The sequence below is a fragment of the Thamnophis sirtalis genome, unplaced genomic scaffold (genome assembly GCF_051295495.1).
Source record: "Thamnophis sirtalis isolate CommonGarterSnake01/CBP01778 unplaced genomic scaffold, rThaSir2_p1.2 scaffold_1, whole genome shotgun sequence".
Taxonomy (NCBI): Eukaryota; Metazoa; Chordata; class Lepidosauria; order Squamata; family Natricidae; genus Thamnophis; species Thamnophis sirtalis.
The window spans coordinates 182,671,472-182,687,919 of NW_028261381.1; the positions used below are offsets into that span (position 1 = coordinate 182,671,472).

The window sequence follows — 16,448 nt, forward strand, 5'->3', positions numbered from 1 at the left end:
AAACCTGCTTTAAAATATATTATCTGAGTTTTCCCAGTGTTGGAGGATTTTGCTTTGTCTCCCAAAGAGCTCTGTGAGATGTCAAAGTCCAAAGACAGGTAAGAAGAAGCATGATTGAAATTGTAGTAGTTTATTGATTGATTAGTTCTGTGACTTTATTATAATTAAATATTTTTTAATTCATATAAAGAACGGTTGCAGGAACTGAGTATGTCAAGGACTAAGGGAGACATGATAGCAGTGTTCCAATATCTCAGGGGCTGCCCCAAAGAAGAGGGAGTCAAGCTATTCTCCAAAACAATTGAGGGCAGGACAAGAAGCAATGGATGAAAACTCATCAAGGAGAGAAGCAACTTAGAACTAAGGAGAAAATACCTGACAGTTAGAACAATTAATCACTTGGAACAAGTTTCCTCCAGAAGTTGTGAATGCTCCAACACTGGGAGTTCTTAAGATAATGTTGGATAACCATTAGTCTGAAGTGGTGTAGGGTTTCCTGCCTAAATAGAAGACCTCCAAGGCCCCTTCAAACTCTGTTATTCTATAAAATAAAATACATCACATAGTCTAATTTCAGAATAGGACAGATAGGATGAAATAAAGCGATAAAATTCAAATGTGTCAATGCAATAGCAGTAGACTTATATACCGCTTCATAGGCCTTTCAGGCCTCTCTAAGCGGTTTACAGAGAGTCAGCATATTGCCCCCAACAATTTGGGTCCTCATTTTACCCACCTCGGAAGGATGGAAGGCTGAGTCAACCCTGAGCCGGTGAGATTTGAACCGCTGACCTGCTGATCTAGCAGTAGCCTGCAGTGCTGCATTTAACCACTGCGCCACCTTGGCTCTTATGCAAAGAGACATCAGATAATTTTGCCCTGAGGCCATCCAGAAGGCACAGAACCTGCCTGTTGTGCTAAAGCTCTAATGGTATTTCAAATACTCCCTGCAATTCAGCTTCTGCACAAATCAATCCTTGATTTCTGATCTAGGAGGGAAGGTGAGAGGAATGGCTGGGCTGCCTCTCCTGCTGCTGCTGCTCTTCTGGCTCCTGCCTCCAGTTACTGCTAAGAAGATTCAAACCGTATGTGCATTGCCAAAACATGTAAAGGATCAATATCAATGGGAATTTTACAGGCCTGGTGATCTGATCATTGGAGGGAATTTTCCCCTGTCAACTTTTGTGGAGTCCAAACCACCAGATTTTCAAAGGGTCCCATTGCAGCTTATGAATGTCATCACGTAAGTTTCACTTGGAGAAGAAAAATGTAGGTGATTGTTTTATTTCCTTTCAATTCAGGGCTTTTAAAAAAAGAAATACTCATTCTAGGGATCTTCAGATCTTGGTCCTTTTCTCAATAAAAAGGAAAATTCAAGAAATAGGCTCAAATTCCCTGTCTTTCCAGAACGGTTCCTGAAGACCGAGAACAACAACAGTTTACAGACAAATTATGTGCAGGGGAATGAATGTCTTTCCAGATGTTTTCATCAGGATGATTATCAACCATATAAAAGTAGGGAGGGGAAGCACCATGCAAACTGTGTTGGTCTAGTGAAGAAGTTGACATGATATTGATTGGACATAAAGTCACAGGAGAAAAAAAACACTCACAGAATTTTTCAATCTTTTTCCAGTGTGGATACTTCCCCAAAAAATCCCTGAGTTTGGAATCAGCAGAGCTGATGAATAATGGCCCTGAGTAAATCTGAGCTGGGACCCTCACTGGAGTCTTTTGCTCAGAACCGAAGAAGCTGCTCCAAGGAAAAAACAAACTGATTAGGGTGGAAGGGGAGCAATTGTGGAGGATTTCAGTCACTGGAAGAAAGAGAAGAAAGAAAGGAGAATAGAGGGGTACAAAATGATGTGGGAAATGAACAGCCTGGCTTTTCTTCTTTCTCAGAAATCCACCCAAATAAAACCAAGGAACATCCTTTAAAAAGCCAAAACAACCCAATGGAACTTGTGACTTAACACAAAAAAAGGGGAAGGCCAACTCCACAAGCACACAAGATCTTTCTTATAATGTTCTCCCCTCTTTTTCTCACTGTAGACCCCTCCCCAAAAACTACCATCAGTTCCTGGCGTTGATGTTTACTGTCATGGAGGTGAACAAGGATCCACTTCTCCTCCCCAACGTCACCCTTGGCTTCCACCTCTATGACAATCAGAAGATGGAGAAGAAGATTTTCTTATACAGCCTCTCCCTGCTCTCCACACGGCTCCGAATGGTTCCAGGTTACAAATGTGACAGGAAAGGCCCTCTGCTCTCTGTCATTGGAGGTCACAACTCTAAATTCTCAAGGCAGATGGCCTCCATCTTCAGCATCTCCAAAGTCCCACAGGTAAGGGGTCTCCACTAGATACAGTGTGGAGTGCACAAACAGCAGAAGCACACACTGAAGACAAGGATGTAAGCAATGATGTTGGGGGGAGGGGCATACACCAGGGGTATGTGTATGACTTAGGTAATCCATCCTAAAGTTGAATTGATTTTTCTATGTTGTATATCAAGATACATTTTATATAATTGCAAAAAAGATACTGACATAATTTTTAAAATCTGTATTTGCCAAGAGCCTTTATTACTTCCTGACTTTCATAAAAGTTTGTCATCCTTCTGCACCTCTGAGTCCAGTTTATTCTCTATATCAGGTAGATGTTTGGTTCCATTGGCTTCTGATCTATGACAATCAGGCAAAACAGGTAACTTTTGACTCTTCCTAAGAAGGGAGGAAGATGAAGCTTGTGAGACAGCCTGACTGGTGGGGCTTTAACTACACAATGGGGAACCCTAAAGTCACCATAAAACTTAACTTTATTTTTGAAAGAAGATTCTCACTTTCTCTAGCTTGGTGTTGGCTTTGAGTTCACTCAAGGAGACAGAAGAGTTTATCCTTCCTTCTTCCGGATTAATCCCAGTGAATCTGCTCAGTATGAGGGTCTAGTCCAGCTGCTCCTGCATTTCCAGTGGAACTGGGTTGGGCTGGTGGCCAACCAAGATGACGATGGGGAACGTTTTGTCTCATCTCTGATACCAATGCTCAAGGAGAAGGAGATCTGCCTGGCCTTCACTGAAATAATGAAATTTGATTTTTACACTGATGAAGATACAAATTTATATCATATTTTCAACACTTTGTCTAAAGGTGAAGTGATTATATTTTTGGGAGACTACAGTAGTTATACATATGCAAATATAGTTCTGTTTGCTTATGAAAAACAGAGATATGAATCGTTACTGAAAGTTTGGATCTTTACATCCAATTGGAAACTTAATGTGATGAACTCTGAATCTATATTACTTATTATAAAGCACTACCATGGGGCTTTGCATTTTAGGGACCACACCAGAGACGTATCAGAATTCAGTCATTTTATCTTGTCTTTAGACCCTTTGAACCCACGAGAGAATTTCTTTCTCCCTCTATGGTGGGGAATGACCTTTGCCTGCAGGATTCTCAAACCAGGAGAGATCCTTCCAAAGGATGAAAAACCATGTACAGGAAAGGAAAATTTACAGAGTCTGCCAACTTACCTGTTTGAAACAAGCATGACAGGTGAAAGTTACAATATCTACAATTCCATTTATGCTGTGGCACATGCATTCCATGCAATGGCTGGATCAGGAGCACGACCAGCTATGATGAGACTTGGAAAGAAGCTCTTAGATGTCCACTCATGGCAGGTAATCTCTGTTTTTTAATCCAGTCCAGAGTTCCTTAGAGCCAACATAGAGAGGAAGTTCACCATGTGTAGAACATAGAATAATACAGTTGGAAGGGACCTCGGCGGTCTTCTAACCCAACTTCTTGCTCAACCAGGAGGCCCCATATCATTTCAGACAAATGGTTGTCCAGTCTCTTTTTGAAAGTCTCCAGTGATGGAACACTCATTCCATTGGTTGATTGCTCCCACTGTTAGGAAATGTCTCCTTACTTCCAGGTTCCTTCCCTCCTTGGTTAATTTCCAACCCTTCTTTCTTGTCTTGCCTTTTGGACCTTTGGAAAATAATTGGATCCCTTCATCTTTATAGGAACCTTTCAAGTATGGGAACACTGCTATCTTGTCACCCATAGTTCTTCTTTTCATTAGACTAGACATACCAAATTCCTGTAACCATTCTTGGTATGTCTTAGCCTCCAGTCCCCTAATCATTTTTGTTGCTCTTCTCTGCACTCTTCCCAGAGTCTCCACATCTTTTTAATGTTGTGGTGACCAGAAGTGGATGCAGTATTCCAAGTGTGGCCTTATTAAGGTTTTGTAAAGCAGTATTAGAACTTGATGTGATTTTGATTCTATCCGTCTTTTAATACAGGCTAGGATTGCATTGACTTTTTTTGGCTGCTGCCACACAATGTTGTTGCCTCCATGTAGAGGTAGTTCTGTTGAGGAGTACTTGTTGAACACAATTTGTCAGCCAGTAAAAGCCCACCTGGTGGTTGTGCTGTCTATCTCACATATTACTAGCTTGCCAAGAAATAGGATTTGCTCTGATTTATCAAATGCTTTATTGAAATCAAAGTATACTACAACCACAGCATTTAGCTGACCTACTAATTTGAACACTTTGTCAAAGAATGCAATAGAATTTGTTTGGCATGATCTCTTTGTTATGAACCCATGTTGGCTTCTGGTTATAACCTTGTCTGTTCTAGGTGTTTACAGGTTTGTTGCTTATCTTTTCCAAGATCTTCTCAGGTATTGATGTCAGGCTGATTGTGATGCAGGAGGGGGTGCACAGGTAAACCCACCAGTGGCTGGCCAGGTTAGGTGGTCTTAATAGAATGGACCTTATAAATTCATATTAGCTTGGCTTTTCATTCTAGTGCTCTGGAGTTCCAAAGTTGACTTTTAGCTGGAGTGAACTTTCTCTCCAACTTCCTCATAAGTATTAAAAATAGGGCTGAACAGTGTGGCAAGACCCTGTAAAGGAGGGGCACAGGAAGCCAGGCGTGGGTGTCAGATAGAACAGAGGAAAAACTGCTGACAGCTTAAAACATTCCAAATGAACTGCTTTTCGAAATGTCGTGCTTGTGTCGTGTATGGAAACGCCTTGAGAATGCACAGTGTGGAACACGGCATAAAAGTAGGATCCTGGGCAGAGCTCAGTTCAGTTCAGATTTTGGTGTGTGAACACGCTGAACTCGATGCATCCAATAAATCTGTTTCTCTCACCTTTGTGGTCTCAAGTCCTGGTCTTTCGTAAGTAGATTACAAACCTCAATCTGCTGCAACAATTGATCTGTAATTTCCAGGTTCTATTCCCCCCCTCTCCTTTTCTGAAAATGGGGATCTCATCAGTTTTTTTCCAATCCTCAGGTAGTGAGGACTGAGAGATCACCCCCTGGTGATCAAAGAACCTTGAAAGATGAGTTTCATCAGTTCTGAAGTCATGTCTGCCAGTTCCTTCAGACCTCTGGGATTTAGTTTAGAGCTGACAGGTGTTCTGTTACCTTATTTTGCATAGTTTAATTTGCATTTCTAATCTGTCTTTATGGTTCTGTTTTTGGTAAGGTGAGTAGTGTACAGCATCTGTCAGGTTACATTATTATATATTATTTGGTAAAGAGGATGCAATAAATGAATTAAGCAGTTTCTCTTTCTCCCTGTGCTCGTTACCTCTTTGCCATGTTCTCCATTTAGTGGACCAATTGTTTCTTTATTTTTTTTTCTTATTTTTATGTGATGAAATAAACTTTCTAAATACTTTTTTTGACATTTGTTGCAAGTCTTACTTTGTGCAAAGCCTTAGTTTTCCTAATTTCATCTTTGCTGGTTCCGTGACCCGACAAATGCAGTCAATGACAAAAGCGTGCCAATGAAACCGTGGTGAGAAAACCGTGATGTCATAAACGCGCCCACAACAATGCGCCGACAAAACCGTGGCCACAAATAGTGTGATTTAAGTTAAGGTAAGGGTTAGGTTCAGGGTTAGGTTTAGTGTTAGGTTGAGGGTTAGGGTTAGGATTAGGATTAGGGTTATTAGGTTGTTATTACTTGTTTGTTGAAGGCATGCTTTTGTCGGTGCACTGTTGTCAGCGCATTTCTGCGCTCATTCGTCGGCGCGATTTCGACCTCACGGTTTTCTCGCCGTGGTTTCGTCAGCACGCTTTTGTCGAGCGTGCATTTGTCGGTGAACCGCTGGTTCAAGGTATTTGGGGTATTCTGCCTTCATTATGTCTCTCTCTTTCCATTTTTTGTACTTGTCCTTTTTTTACTTCAGTTAGTCTGAGAGTTATTTGTGCACCCATGCTAGATTTTTCTTGGTTTCTTGGTTTTCTTTTTTAGTGGTATTGAACTAGATTGGGCATTTATAACTGAAATTTTCAGAGTTTCCCAGGCTTTTTCAGTTGATTTGCCCTTTAAGGTTTTCATCCATGGGATATTTCCCAAGCTCTCTCTGAGTTTGTTAAAATCAGCTCTTTTTAAGTCTAACACATTGATTTGATTATGTTCTGTTCGGTGGCCTGTAGTATATGCCTATGACAATGTCCTTCTTTTTTCCTTTTATGTTGACCCATAAGCATTTTAGAAGGATTTCTTCCTTGGTTGTGATGAAACAGAGAAAGTGATCTCTAAGATATGTATAATGCAATTCCACCTCTCCTTTTATTAGGTCTGTTTCTTTTGAATAGTTTGCATCCTTCCCTCACTACATTCCAGTCATGAGTTTCATCCCACCAAGTACACTTCATGTACTAGTATTTCAAGTTCACCCTGTTTTTCTTTCTTTTCTTTTCTTTTCTTTTCTTTTCTTTTCTTTTCTTTTCTTTTCTTTTCTTTTCTTTCTTTCTTTCTTTCTTTCTTTCTTTCTTTCTTTCTTTCTCTCTCTCTCTCTCTCTTTCTTTCTTCTCTTTACTCCCTACATCCTTATATGATTGGATATCTAGTGGCTTTTGCTTGGAATTAAGTTATAAAGGTCACGAAAATCACTCTACTCCCCACTCAATTTTAGCCTAAAGCACTTGTGATAAAATGAACCAGTCATTTTCTATTTATATTCTTTCCCCATCTTGTAAGGTGCAGTCCATCCCTTGACAGGAGCCTTTCATGTAGGTAATGCAGACCATGGTATCTGAAACCATTTTCTTGATGACACCAGTTTTAAGTTTTAAACCACTCCTAAAATTCTTAGCTCCCTCATTGGAGTTGGTCTTTTGTTGAAAGTATAGATGAAAACACTGCTTGTGTTCCTGATTCCTTAACTTGCTTCCCTAGCTGTTATTGTTTTTAGATTCATTGTTGTATTATTGGTTCCCTGCATGTAGAAGAAGGAGAAGAATTGTGTAGTAATCCACGGGGTTGATTATTTTAGCAAGGTTCTCAGTGGTATCTTTATTTTTTACTCCAGGGAGACAGCATTACCTGCCTAGCTTGATTGTTTGGTCTGTGGACTATAGTTTCTTATTTCTTCTCTTCCCTAAGTATTTTCAGGGGAAAGTATCTCTTGAATTACTGATTAAATATGAGTATGGCCTTTTATCACTGCATCTCAAAGAAGATTAAAGCAGAACTATTTTTAAAAACAACAAAAACGCAGATTAAGTATAGTGTTTGATTCAATAGGGGTAGAAGGGGGAAGGAGAAATAAAACAAACTAATTGTAGTTAAGATTCATGGATGTATGACCTTTCCAAAGGTTTTCAGAAGTATTCAAAGGTTGTGTGACTTTCATGGAGTGGCCATTGCATAGAGGGATCCAGAGCAAGGTGACAATTTTGCCAGATGCTTCAGCAGGTCAACTGAAGTCCTAGTAGACATATTTGCAGAACCACCTCCATTTCCTTCGTGTTGTAGCCTAAATCCAGTTAGAGAAAGACACTTGACTGAATTCATTGTAACCCTGATTTATGTGACTGTGGCTTAGCATGCTGTGTGATCCCATCCCACGTGTTTTCTTTGCCATTTGTTGCACTGAACTGCTTGTTGTGTGAAACCAGCCTTGGTCAATTTAGCAACAGGACTCAATGTATTTGTATTTGTTAGTTTGTCAAACATGTACAAGATAGCAGGTATAAATATAAACATGGATATGAATGAAAGAAATGAATGCAAATAAATGTGGTCTGAAATTCTTGAAATTATTTTTTTGTTCTGCATCAAAGCATAAAGAGTGGACATCTATGACCACTGAAGTAACAAATCAGGGCAGGCACTGTGAGGGAAACATTCTTAGAGGTGTGGAAAGTATTAGCAATTTCTGAAGGTTTCTTTTCATTCAGCTTCTTCCCTATTTGAGGAACATCCAGTTCAACAACAGTGCTGGGGATGAAATCTCCTTCTCAGAAAATGGAGTGGGTTCTTCTCGTTATGATCTTTTCAACTGGGTTCTCTTCCCCAATCAATCTTTTTTCCCTCTGAAAGTTGGACGAATAGATCCTGGGGCTCCTGCAGGACAAGGTTTCACCATTAACTCAGATGCAATTGTCTGGGCAAAAAAGGTAAGCTGGAAGGTAAAATAAATCCAGTAAAAGACTCATTCTCTTCTGGGGATTCAAAATATCTCCCTTACCGGAGAACGGGTTACGGAATCAAAATTTTAGCAACCATTTGATAGAAAAGCTGTTTTACATGTAACATATTTGAAGTATGATTTGTGACAGATCAAAAAGGGTTGAGATCAGGAAGAAATTCTGGTTGAAACCCAGAATGCAGATGGAGCAGCCAAGACTGATTTTCATGAATCAATCCCATTCAATTGGATCTCCATCACTATTTCCTTCAGAAAAGCTATAGCTCAATTCACGATCCTTCTTTTTTTTTTTTGCATGTTTATTTTTTATTTTTTATTACATAGACAACAATGGGAAAAGGAGAAGAAAAAAAAAAGGGGGGAACCCCATCATCACATACAATATGTCAGATATTTCATCTAATATAACTAAAGGCCTCATTTTCATTCTACAATATATATTCAGTTAACATTAGCATTGTTTTCCCCCAGAGAATATACTTCTATTCATTGTTAACCTTGCATTTCATACCTTCAAACAGAGATCTTATTCCTTCATTTTTCAACAAGGCGTCGCTGCCTATATATACCAGTTTTCATTTGTTCCCCCATTAGAATTGCTTTATCAGCAGCGAAATATCATTATAGTAAGTTCTTAACCTTATGCATTATATCACCAGACCTTATATTAGTACTTCCTTATATCATTGTTGAATTATTTCACAGCATAATTATATCATCATTTACTTTTTTCAATTAAGGCATAAGTGTATCATTTTTCGTTTCCAAAGTTTTTTTTCCCCTTAGCCACCGATAAAACAAGTCCCATATCTTATAAAATTGTTCATCCTCTTGCTCTCTAATTTCAAATGTCAATTTACTCATTTCGGCACAGTCCATTATTTTTCGGATAACTTCTTCCTCTTTTGGTATTGTTTCATTTTTCCAGTTTTTTGCAAATACAATTCTGGCTGCTGTTAACACATTTACAATCAGATATTTTAAGTCTTTGTTGTAGGTTTCTGGTATGATCCCCAATAAAAAGACCTCTGGTTTAAAGTCTATTTGTTTGTGTGTCATTTTCTCCAACTACATGTGGATTTTAGTCCAGTATCTTTTAGCTTCAGTGCAAGTCCACCACATGTGGTAGTATGAGCCAGGTATCTGGTGACATTTCCAACACTTTTCTGATTTATTCTTGAACATTCTTGCGATTCTGGTCGGGGGTAGGTGCCACCTGTAAAACATCTTATACAAGTTTTCTCTATATGCAGTAGACATTGTCATTTTGTAATTTTGAGACCACAATTTCTGCCAATTCTCTAAACCAATCCCATACCTAAAGTTTTTTCCCCAAGCTATCATGGTTTCTTTAACTTGTTCTTCATGCAATTTAAACTCCAATAAATATCCATATAGTTTTTTAATTACTTTTTCATCAGTACCTGTTAGAATTTTGTCTAACTCAGTCATTTTGTTATAAAGACCTTTAGTTTTTCTATCTTCATTATATCTAGATTGTATCTGTACATATGAATACGATCCTTCTTTTGTATGCCAAGTCCTAGTTCCATTCTCTGGAATCCATTGGTGGCTAAGAGTGGCACTAGCCTTAATCCCCTGGGAGCTTTTCCTGGTTTGTGCTATACTTGGATTAACCATCACCTTTGAAGATATTCTAATAATGGAAAGAGAAATATAAAGGAATGGATAAGTGAAGCATTAATGAAGACATCTACAGTATTTCTTTTTTTCTATTTTAGAAGGTGCCCTTTGCCAGGTGTGGCATGAAGAGGTGCCAAGCAGGAGAGAGAAGAAGTGTTCCAGAGGGCGAGCTGGTTTGCTGCTACCAATGTGCCCCTTGCCCAGAAGGGACCATTTCTAATCAGACAGGTAGAGCAAACTTTCTGTGTAGATCTTCCAGGATCATTCAGTAGAAAGAAATATCATTTTTAGTCATTTTAGTAGATTAACATTCTTCAATACATTCATGCTTTTCAACAGAACCTCTGTTCAGGGATCAATATTGGTCTTTTCCCATCATCTGGCCACCTTTCCTGCTACTCAGCAATTTAATGCAGGGTAGTTTCAGGGAACAATTCATGAGTTCTCTACTAGACTTTCTAGTCCTACTCTTACATCTAACTACATCCAGGAAAACCAGATACCAAACTTTTCATGAAGGTGTGCATGCGAGGTTGAACCTTTGATTTTCATTATTTAGGGTGTTTTTCCTATCAGTGCTATCAGTCTCGCAGGAGCTAGACAAACATGCTGGGGAAGAGGGAGATCTATCTAATTCAGACTGCCTGCCCTTCCCAGCCAAATAAATACATATCTGAGTTGATGCAAATTACAAAGAAGAGAACTTGAGCCCAAACCAATTCCAGTTCAGACCAACCAATTCCAAGAATAATCAATGATGAAGAATGATTTGTTCTTTTTGATATTCCATAATATTGTAAAGTACTCTTGATTTCAGATTCTGCAAGCTGTGATCCCTGCCCAGAAGACCAATATCCCAACGTGGACAAGGACCACTGCATTGCCAAGAAGATCCACTTCCTTGCCTATCAAGAGCCTCTGGGATATGCTTTAGCTTCTTTCACACTTTCTCTCTCCATGATCACACTGGCAGTTCTGGCAATTTTTCTTAAACATCACGATACACCAATTGTCAAGGCCAACAACCGAAATCTCACCTACATCCTCCTGGTCTCCCTCCTGCTCTGCTTCCTCTGTTCCTTCCTCTTCATTGGTCAGCCCCGGATGCTCACTTGTCTCCTCCGACAAATTACCTTTGCCATTCTCTTTTCCCTTGCAGTTTCCTCTGTGTTGGCAAAAACTGTCATGGTGGTTCTGGCCTTCATGGCCACCAAGCCAGGGAACAGGGCAAGAAAATTCTTAGGAAAACCCCTGACCAACTCCATTATTGTATCCTGTCCCCTGGTTCAAGCAGTTCTTTGTGCCACCTGGCTGGTAACCTCCCCTCCTTTTCCCAACTTGGACTTTCACGCCTTGACTGGAGAGACCATTTTGGAATGTCAGGAAGGTTCAGCGTCAATGTTTTATGCTGTCCTCACCTATCTGGGTTTCCTGGCCCTTGTCAGTTTCACTGTAGCCTTTCTGGCCAGGAAATTGCCTGATAGCTTTAATGAAGCCAAGTTCATTACATTTAGCATGCTAGTCTTTTGCAGTGTTTGGATCACCTTCCTCCCCACCTACCTGAGCACCAAAGGAAAGTCCATGGTGGCCGTGGAGATCTTCTCCATTTTGGTCTCTGGGGCTGGTCTCCTGGCTTGCATCTTTTTCCCCAAATGTTACATTATCCTACTTAGGCCCCATCTGAATTGCAGAGAGACTATAATGAGGCACAAGAATCTCTGATTTGTCCTGGGATTGGGAAATTTTACTTGTTTTGGGGCATTTTTGCAATTGTCCCTAGTAAGATCCCAATGATTATCTAAGTAATATACATTGATACCAAAAATGTTTATATTAATCAATTAAACAAATTTGTCTAGCCACCCAACTCACACTCAGGTGATTCTGGGCAGCTGAAAAAATATTTTGTATAAACCATAATATAATAAATCCATAATATTAAAGAAAACCCGTAACCCACCAATTTACAGCAGGGAAGTTTCCCACTTTAATCACAAAAGGACTGATTGCTAATTTAAAAAACAGACAACGCAATTTGTAGATTGCAAATATTTTCAAGTAGTGCAGAAATTAAGTCTGCACTGAAAAATTATAGCTTATATGAAAATGTTTAAATGTAAAACACTATTTCCTATGATAGAAAATCAGTGGAGCTTGTTATGAGTTCTCTTTTAAACCCTATTTGATTAGATTATCCTAGTCTCAAAAGATCAGTAAAAGCACTGGACCCTGGACAGGTGGATGTTTATAAATTCCTATAAGCGTTGGGGAGATGTCTCATTTTGATAAAAAAAATCTAAGGTGCAAGAGTGAAAGATTAAGTCTGTGAGTTCTTTCTATGTATATTTTCTTATATTTCTATCACTATTGAATAAACTATTACTATTCTTTCTATGTTAAAATATGTCTATTGCTAGTATATAATTGCTACATTACTAGTAGTACTACTGATATACAACAGTGTTTTCACTCAGGTCTGTCCACTCTCTCAAAAGAGGAACTTTGGGGTCATTATATTACTGTGTTTTCCAAAAAATATGACCCAACTGGAAAATAAGCCCTGCCATGATTTTTCAGGATGCTTGTAATATAAGCCCTACCCTAAAATAAGTCCCAGTTATGATCGACAACTAAATGGATGCATTTAGTACCGTATTTCCCTGAAAATAAGACCTAACTGGAAAATAAGCCCTAATGCGTCTTTTGGAGTGAAAATTAATATACGACCTAGTCTTATTTTTGGGGAAACACAGGTAATTATGGCACAGTGTACTAATTGTTCCTGGAAATTAGAGGCAAATGTGCTGATTGCTGCTAGACAAAGCAGATGCAAGCTAAGCATTATCAATAAACAATGATAAAGTCATAGGTTGATCTCAAAAAGGTTGGCTTAAGGTGGGCTTCCAGAGAAGTCTGTATAAAAACTGTACTGTTGAAGGAGCCCCTTTGCACAGGTTCAATGGGAATGATCCCCCTGTGAATTTTCTCCTGTACAGAATAAAACTTTTTAAAATCTCAATCTCAGTGTGTGTTTCATTGGGAATTGCATGCTAGACAGAACCAGCTTTCTGGGACCACACTGGAAAACCACTGGCCAACTCTATCATGGTTGATGGTATTCTTCCTCCACCAGCTGACAGCAGACAAATTCCCCAGCCTTTAACCAGTTGTTAGGCAACACGCTAGCAGAGTTTAAATTGGCCATACATCTCAAGTACCTCACCTCATGTCAGGTCCCAGTCAGGTCCCTACAGGGATGTTGGCATTTTGGTGGGAGGAAGGGTGGAGGAATGGAGTGGCCTGTACATGAAGTTTCTGTTTCCCTGCAATGCTGTAGCGTGGGAGGAATTTGATTAGCATTGCTTTAAACAGCTGGCTTTAAGTGAGAAGCTTCAGTTCTTGCCTTGATTTCTTGTTATCACAAACTTTACAATAAAAGCTCCTTTTAGAACCCGTTGCAGTTTCAAGAGTCCTGCTTTCTTGGGAAGATTGGAGAGGCAAGACCTTATATCTCATGGAGAAATGGGCTGCTAATTTCATCTCTTACCATAGAAGAATAAATGTAAATTAGTTCTTCCACACAAAGACATAACATAAGCACGCACAGAAGTCAAAGATGAAGCTAAAGTTACTTGAGGAAATTCAGGAATACATGATTTGAAGAATTCATTCAACATTTGAACTTATATTTTGTCTGTTGGGATCTATTTCTTTATACCCACATTGCAAAGAGATAAACAATAAGGAATTTATGAAATGCTTTTGTCAGCCTCTGCTTTGCTGTTGCTTCGGCTGCCATGAAACGGGGAGGGAGGGCATGGTATTTGGGAGGGGTTACTCATTGTGCTGGAGGAAGGTTCTGGAGTTCAGCTGCTGGTCGAACTACGCATGCGTGGGAGGTTCCCGCCAGGACTAACGGCACCGACATTCCATCTTCGTGATGCCTTTTGAAGTTTTCTCGCACCTGACACTTGAGAGAATTATGATTGGACTGTGATGCCAAGGGGAGGGGAATGGGCTTTTCTATATATCAATCGCTTTCACGCCTAAATATTCAGATTTCGCTTCGCTATGCCTTTAATCATTTATAATTAGTAAAAGTACACTTGATTTCCACACATGGAGTCTCGTGGTCTTTCTTTCCTAATTATCTAATGGAGAGGTGCTGACAGCTTTCCTGGATGAATTCCTTTCTAACTGGTTCTTTGTAAATGTAAGTACGTTTCATTGGGGTTTATTGTGTGAATCGGGATGATGGCTTCTCACCTGCCAGTGCCTGGCAAACTATGTCAGTGTTGGCCTTTTCATAAGGAGAAAGTAAGATTATCTTTGCCGCATTTGGAAGGAAAGACACAAGGCTGCTGGTGTGAGCATTCCTTGATTATGGATTGTGTTCCTTGGGTCTTTAAGAGAGCAAAGACCACACCTGTAATGCAGGGAGATAAAAGAGAAATTTTGAAGGCATGGGAATTGGTGAAAGAGATAACGGACATTGAAATGTAAAACTAAAGAAATGGGAGTTTCATCTAACACAGTTAGACAGAGAGAAAACCAAGAGAAACTTTTCTGATCATTGTTGAAGAACCTTCCTATAGAATTTAAATTAACCTAATGCCTTGAGAGATGCTTCTGCCAAGTTTTCAGTTCTATGGAAAGAAAGAGCTGGTGTCTTATTTCATCATCCACCATGTTGTTATCTATAAACCACTTATTCCATCCATGCATTGGTATCATTGCCCAGACTTACTTCCTGCCCATGAACACTTTTAATATCCAAACAACTATGGAAGTCCATTTGTGTGTAGATGTTCAGTTTCACATAACTCAAATACCCAACTTCACCTTGACTGTCAAGTACATATGATCAGTGGAATAACAATAGGAGACACAAACTCATTTTTCTCTATCTGGTGTATTGCTCAGTAAATAAGAAAATTGATTTTCCATGCAATTATCAGAAGAACAGTAATTTCTAATGTATCCCCTATGGATTTCTACCCATAAAAATATTCTGAGATAAAACTTGCTTGAAATTATATACTCAGAGTTCCCCTGTTGGTGGCAGAACATGTCACCTTGCCTTGTGTTGCAAAGAGCCAACATCAGGTTTGGGTGAGATTTAGCTAGCATTTAGTTCCTCTTTGTTCACAGACCATACATAGATGGGAAGAAGCACGGTTGGTATAAATTTGCCTTGGGAACATCCCGGTGGCACAGACTATCTCTCTTGTGCTAAAGCTCTGCTGAGATCTCAAGGGCTCCCTGCAATTCAACTTCTGCACACACAAAAAGACCCTTTTGATTTTTTGATCCAGCAGGAAAGGTGAGAAGAATGACTGGGCTGCCTCTCCTCCTGCTGTTGTTCTTCTGGCTCCTGCCTCCAATTTCTGCTAAGAGGATGCAAACGGGGTGTTTGTTGACAAACACTTTACGGACTAAGAGAGACTTTTACAGGCCTGGTGATTTTATTATTGGTGCAAATTTTCCCCTGGGAACTACACATAAATTCTACTTCAAATCCTTTAAAAAAGACCCATCTTTATTTCTGGAGGATATTTTGTAAGTTTCAACAAAAAAGGAAACATGTAAATAATTATTTGATTTGCTCAAGGACTCTTTTCAGAAATATTTGTTCTAGTGATGTTTGAAATCCCCTAGCATAGTTCATTATCTTTGTGCTTTTCTCAGTAAAGAACCAAACTCATAAAATAGAATTTCAAAGTTTCCAGAACTCTTGATCAGGAGGCAAATAAACCACCAAAAAAGTGAGGAAGGACAATACCTTAGAAACTGTGTTGACCCAGGGAAGAAGTTGACTTACAATATTAATTTGGACAGAAACTCCTGATGCAAAACTCAAAGATGAGGTCAATCCATTTACAGTGTGGAGGAGTTGTAAAATATCCATCTGTTTTGGAATCAGGATTGCTCATCAATAAGGACCTTAGCAATAGCAATAGCAATAGCAATAGCAGTTAGCCTTATATACCGCTTCATAGGGCTTTTAGCCCTCTCTAAGCGGTTTACAGAGTCAGCATATTGCCCCCAACAACAATCCGGGTCCTCATTTCACCCACCTCGGAAGGATGGAAGGCTGAGTCAACCCTGAGCCGGTGAGATTTGAACAGCCGAACTGCAGTCAGCTGAAGTAACCTGCAGTGCTGCATTTAACCACTGCGCCACCTCGGCTCGACCTTCAGGAAATATATGCTGTTGCCCCTTATTGTAGTCTTGTGCTCAACAATGGTTTCCAGACCTGAAGAGGCTGCTTCAAGAGGGAAATAAATTAATTACCATACTGTGGAAGAAAAGCAATTGAGAAGGATTAC

General features: G+C 39.5%; 1 protein-coding gene across 1 annotated transcript; it reads left to right on the top strand.

Moving 5' to 3' along the window:
* The first annotated feature begins 1,567 nt into the window (after nt 1–1,567).
* On the top strand, nt 1,568–11,841 carry LOC148049970 (vomeronasal type-2 receptor 26-like). The gene is made up of 4 exons (XM_087705932.1): nt 1,568–1,701; nt 2,053–2,344; nt 2,971–3,148; nt 10,937–11,841. Exons 1-4 carry the CDS (start codon nt 1,568–1,570, stop codon nt 11,839–11,841), a joined length of 1,509 nt encoding a protein of 502 aa, XP_087562058.1.
* The last annotated feature ends 4,607 nt before the right edge of the window (nt 11,842–16,448 follow it).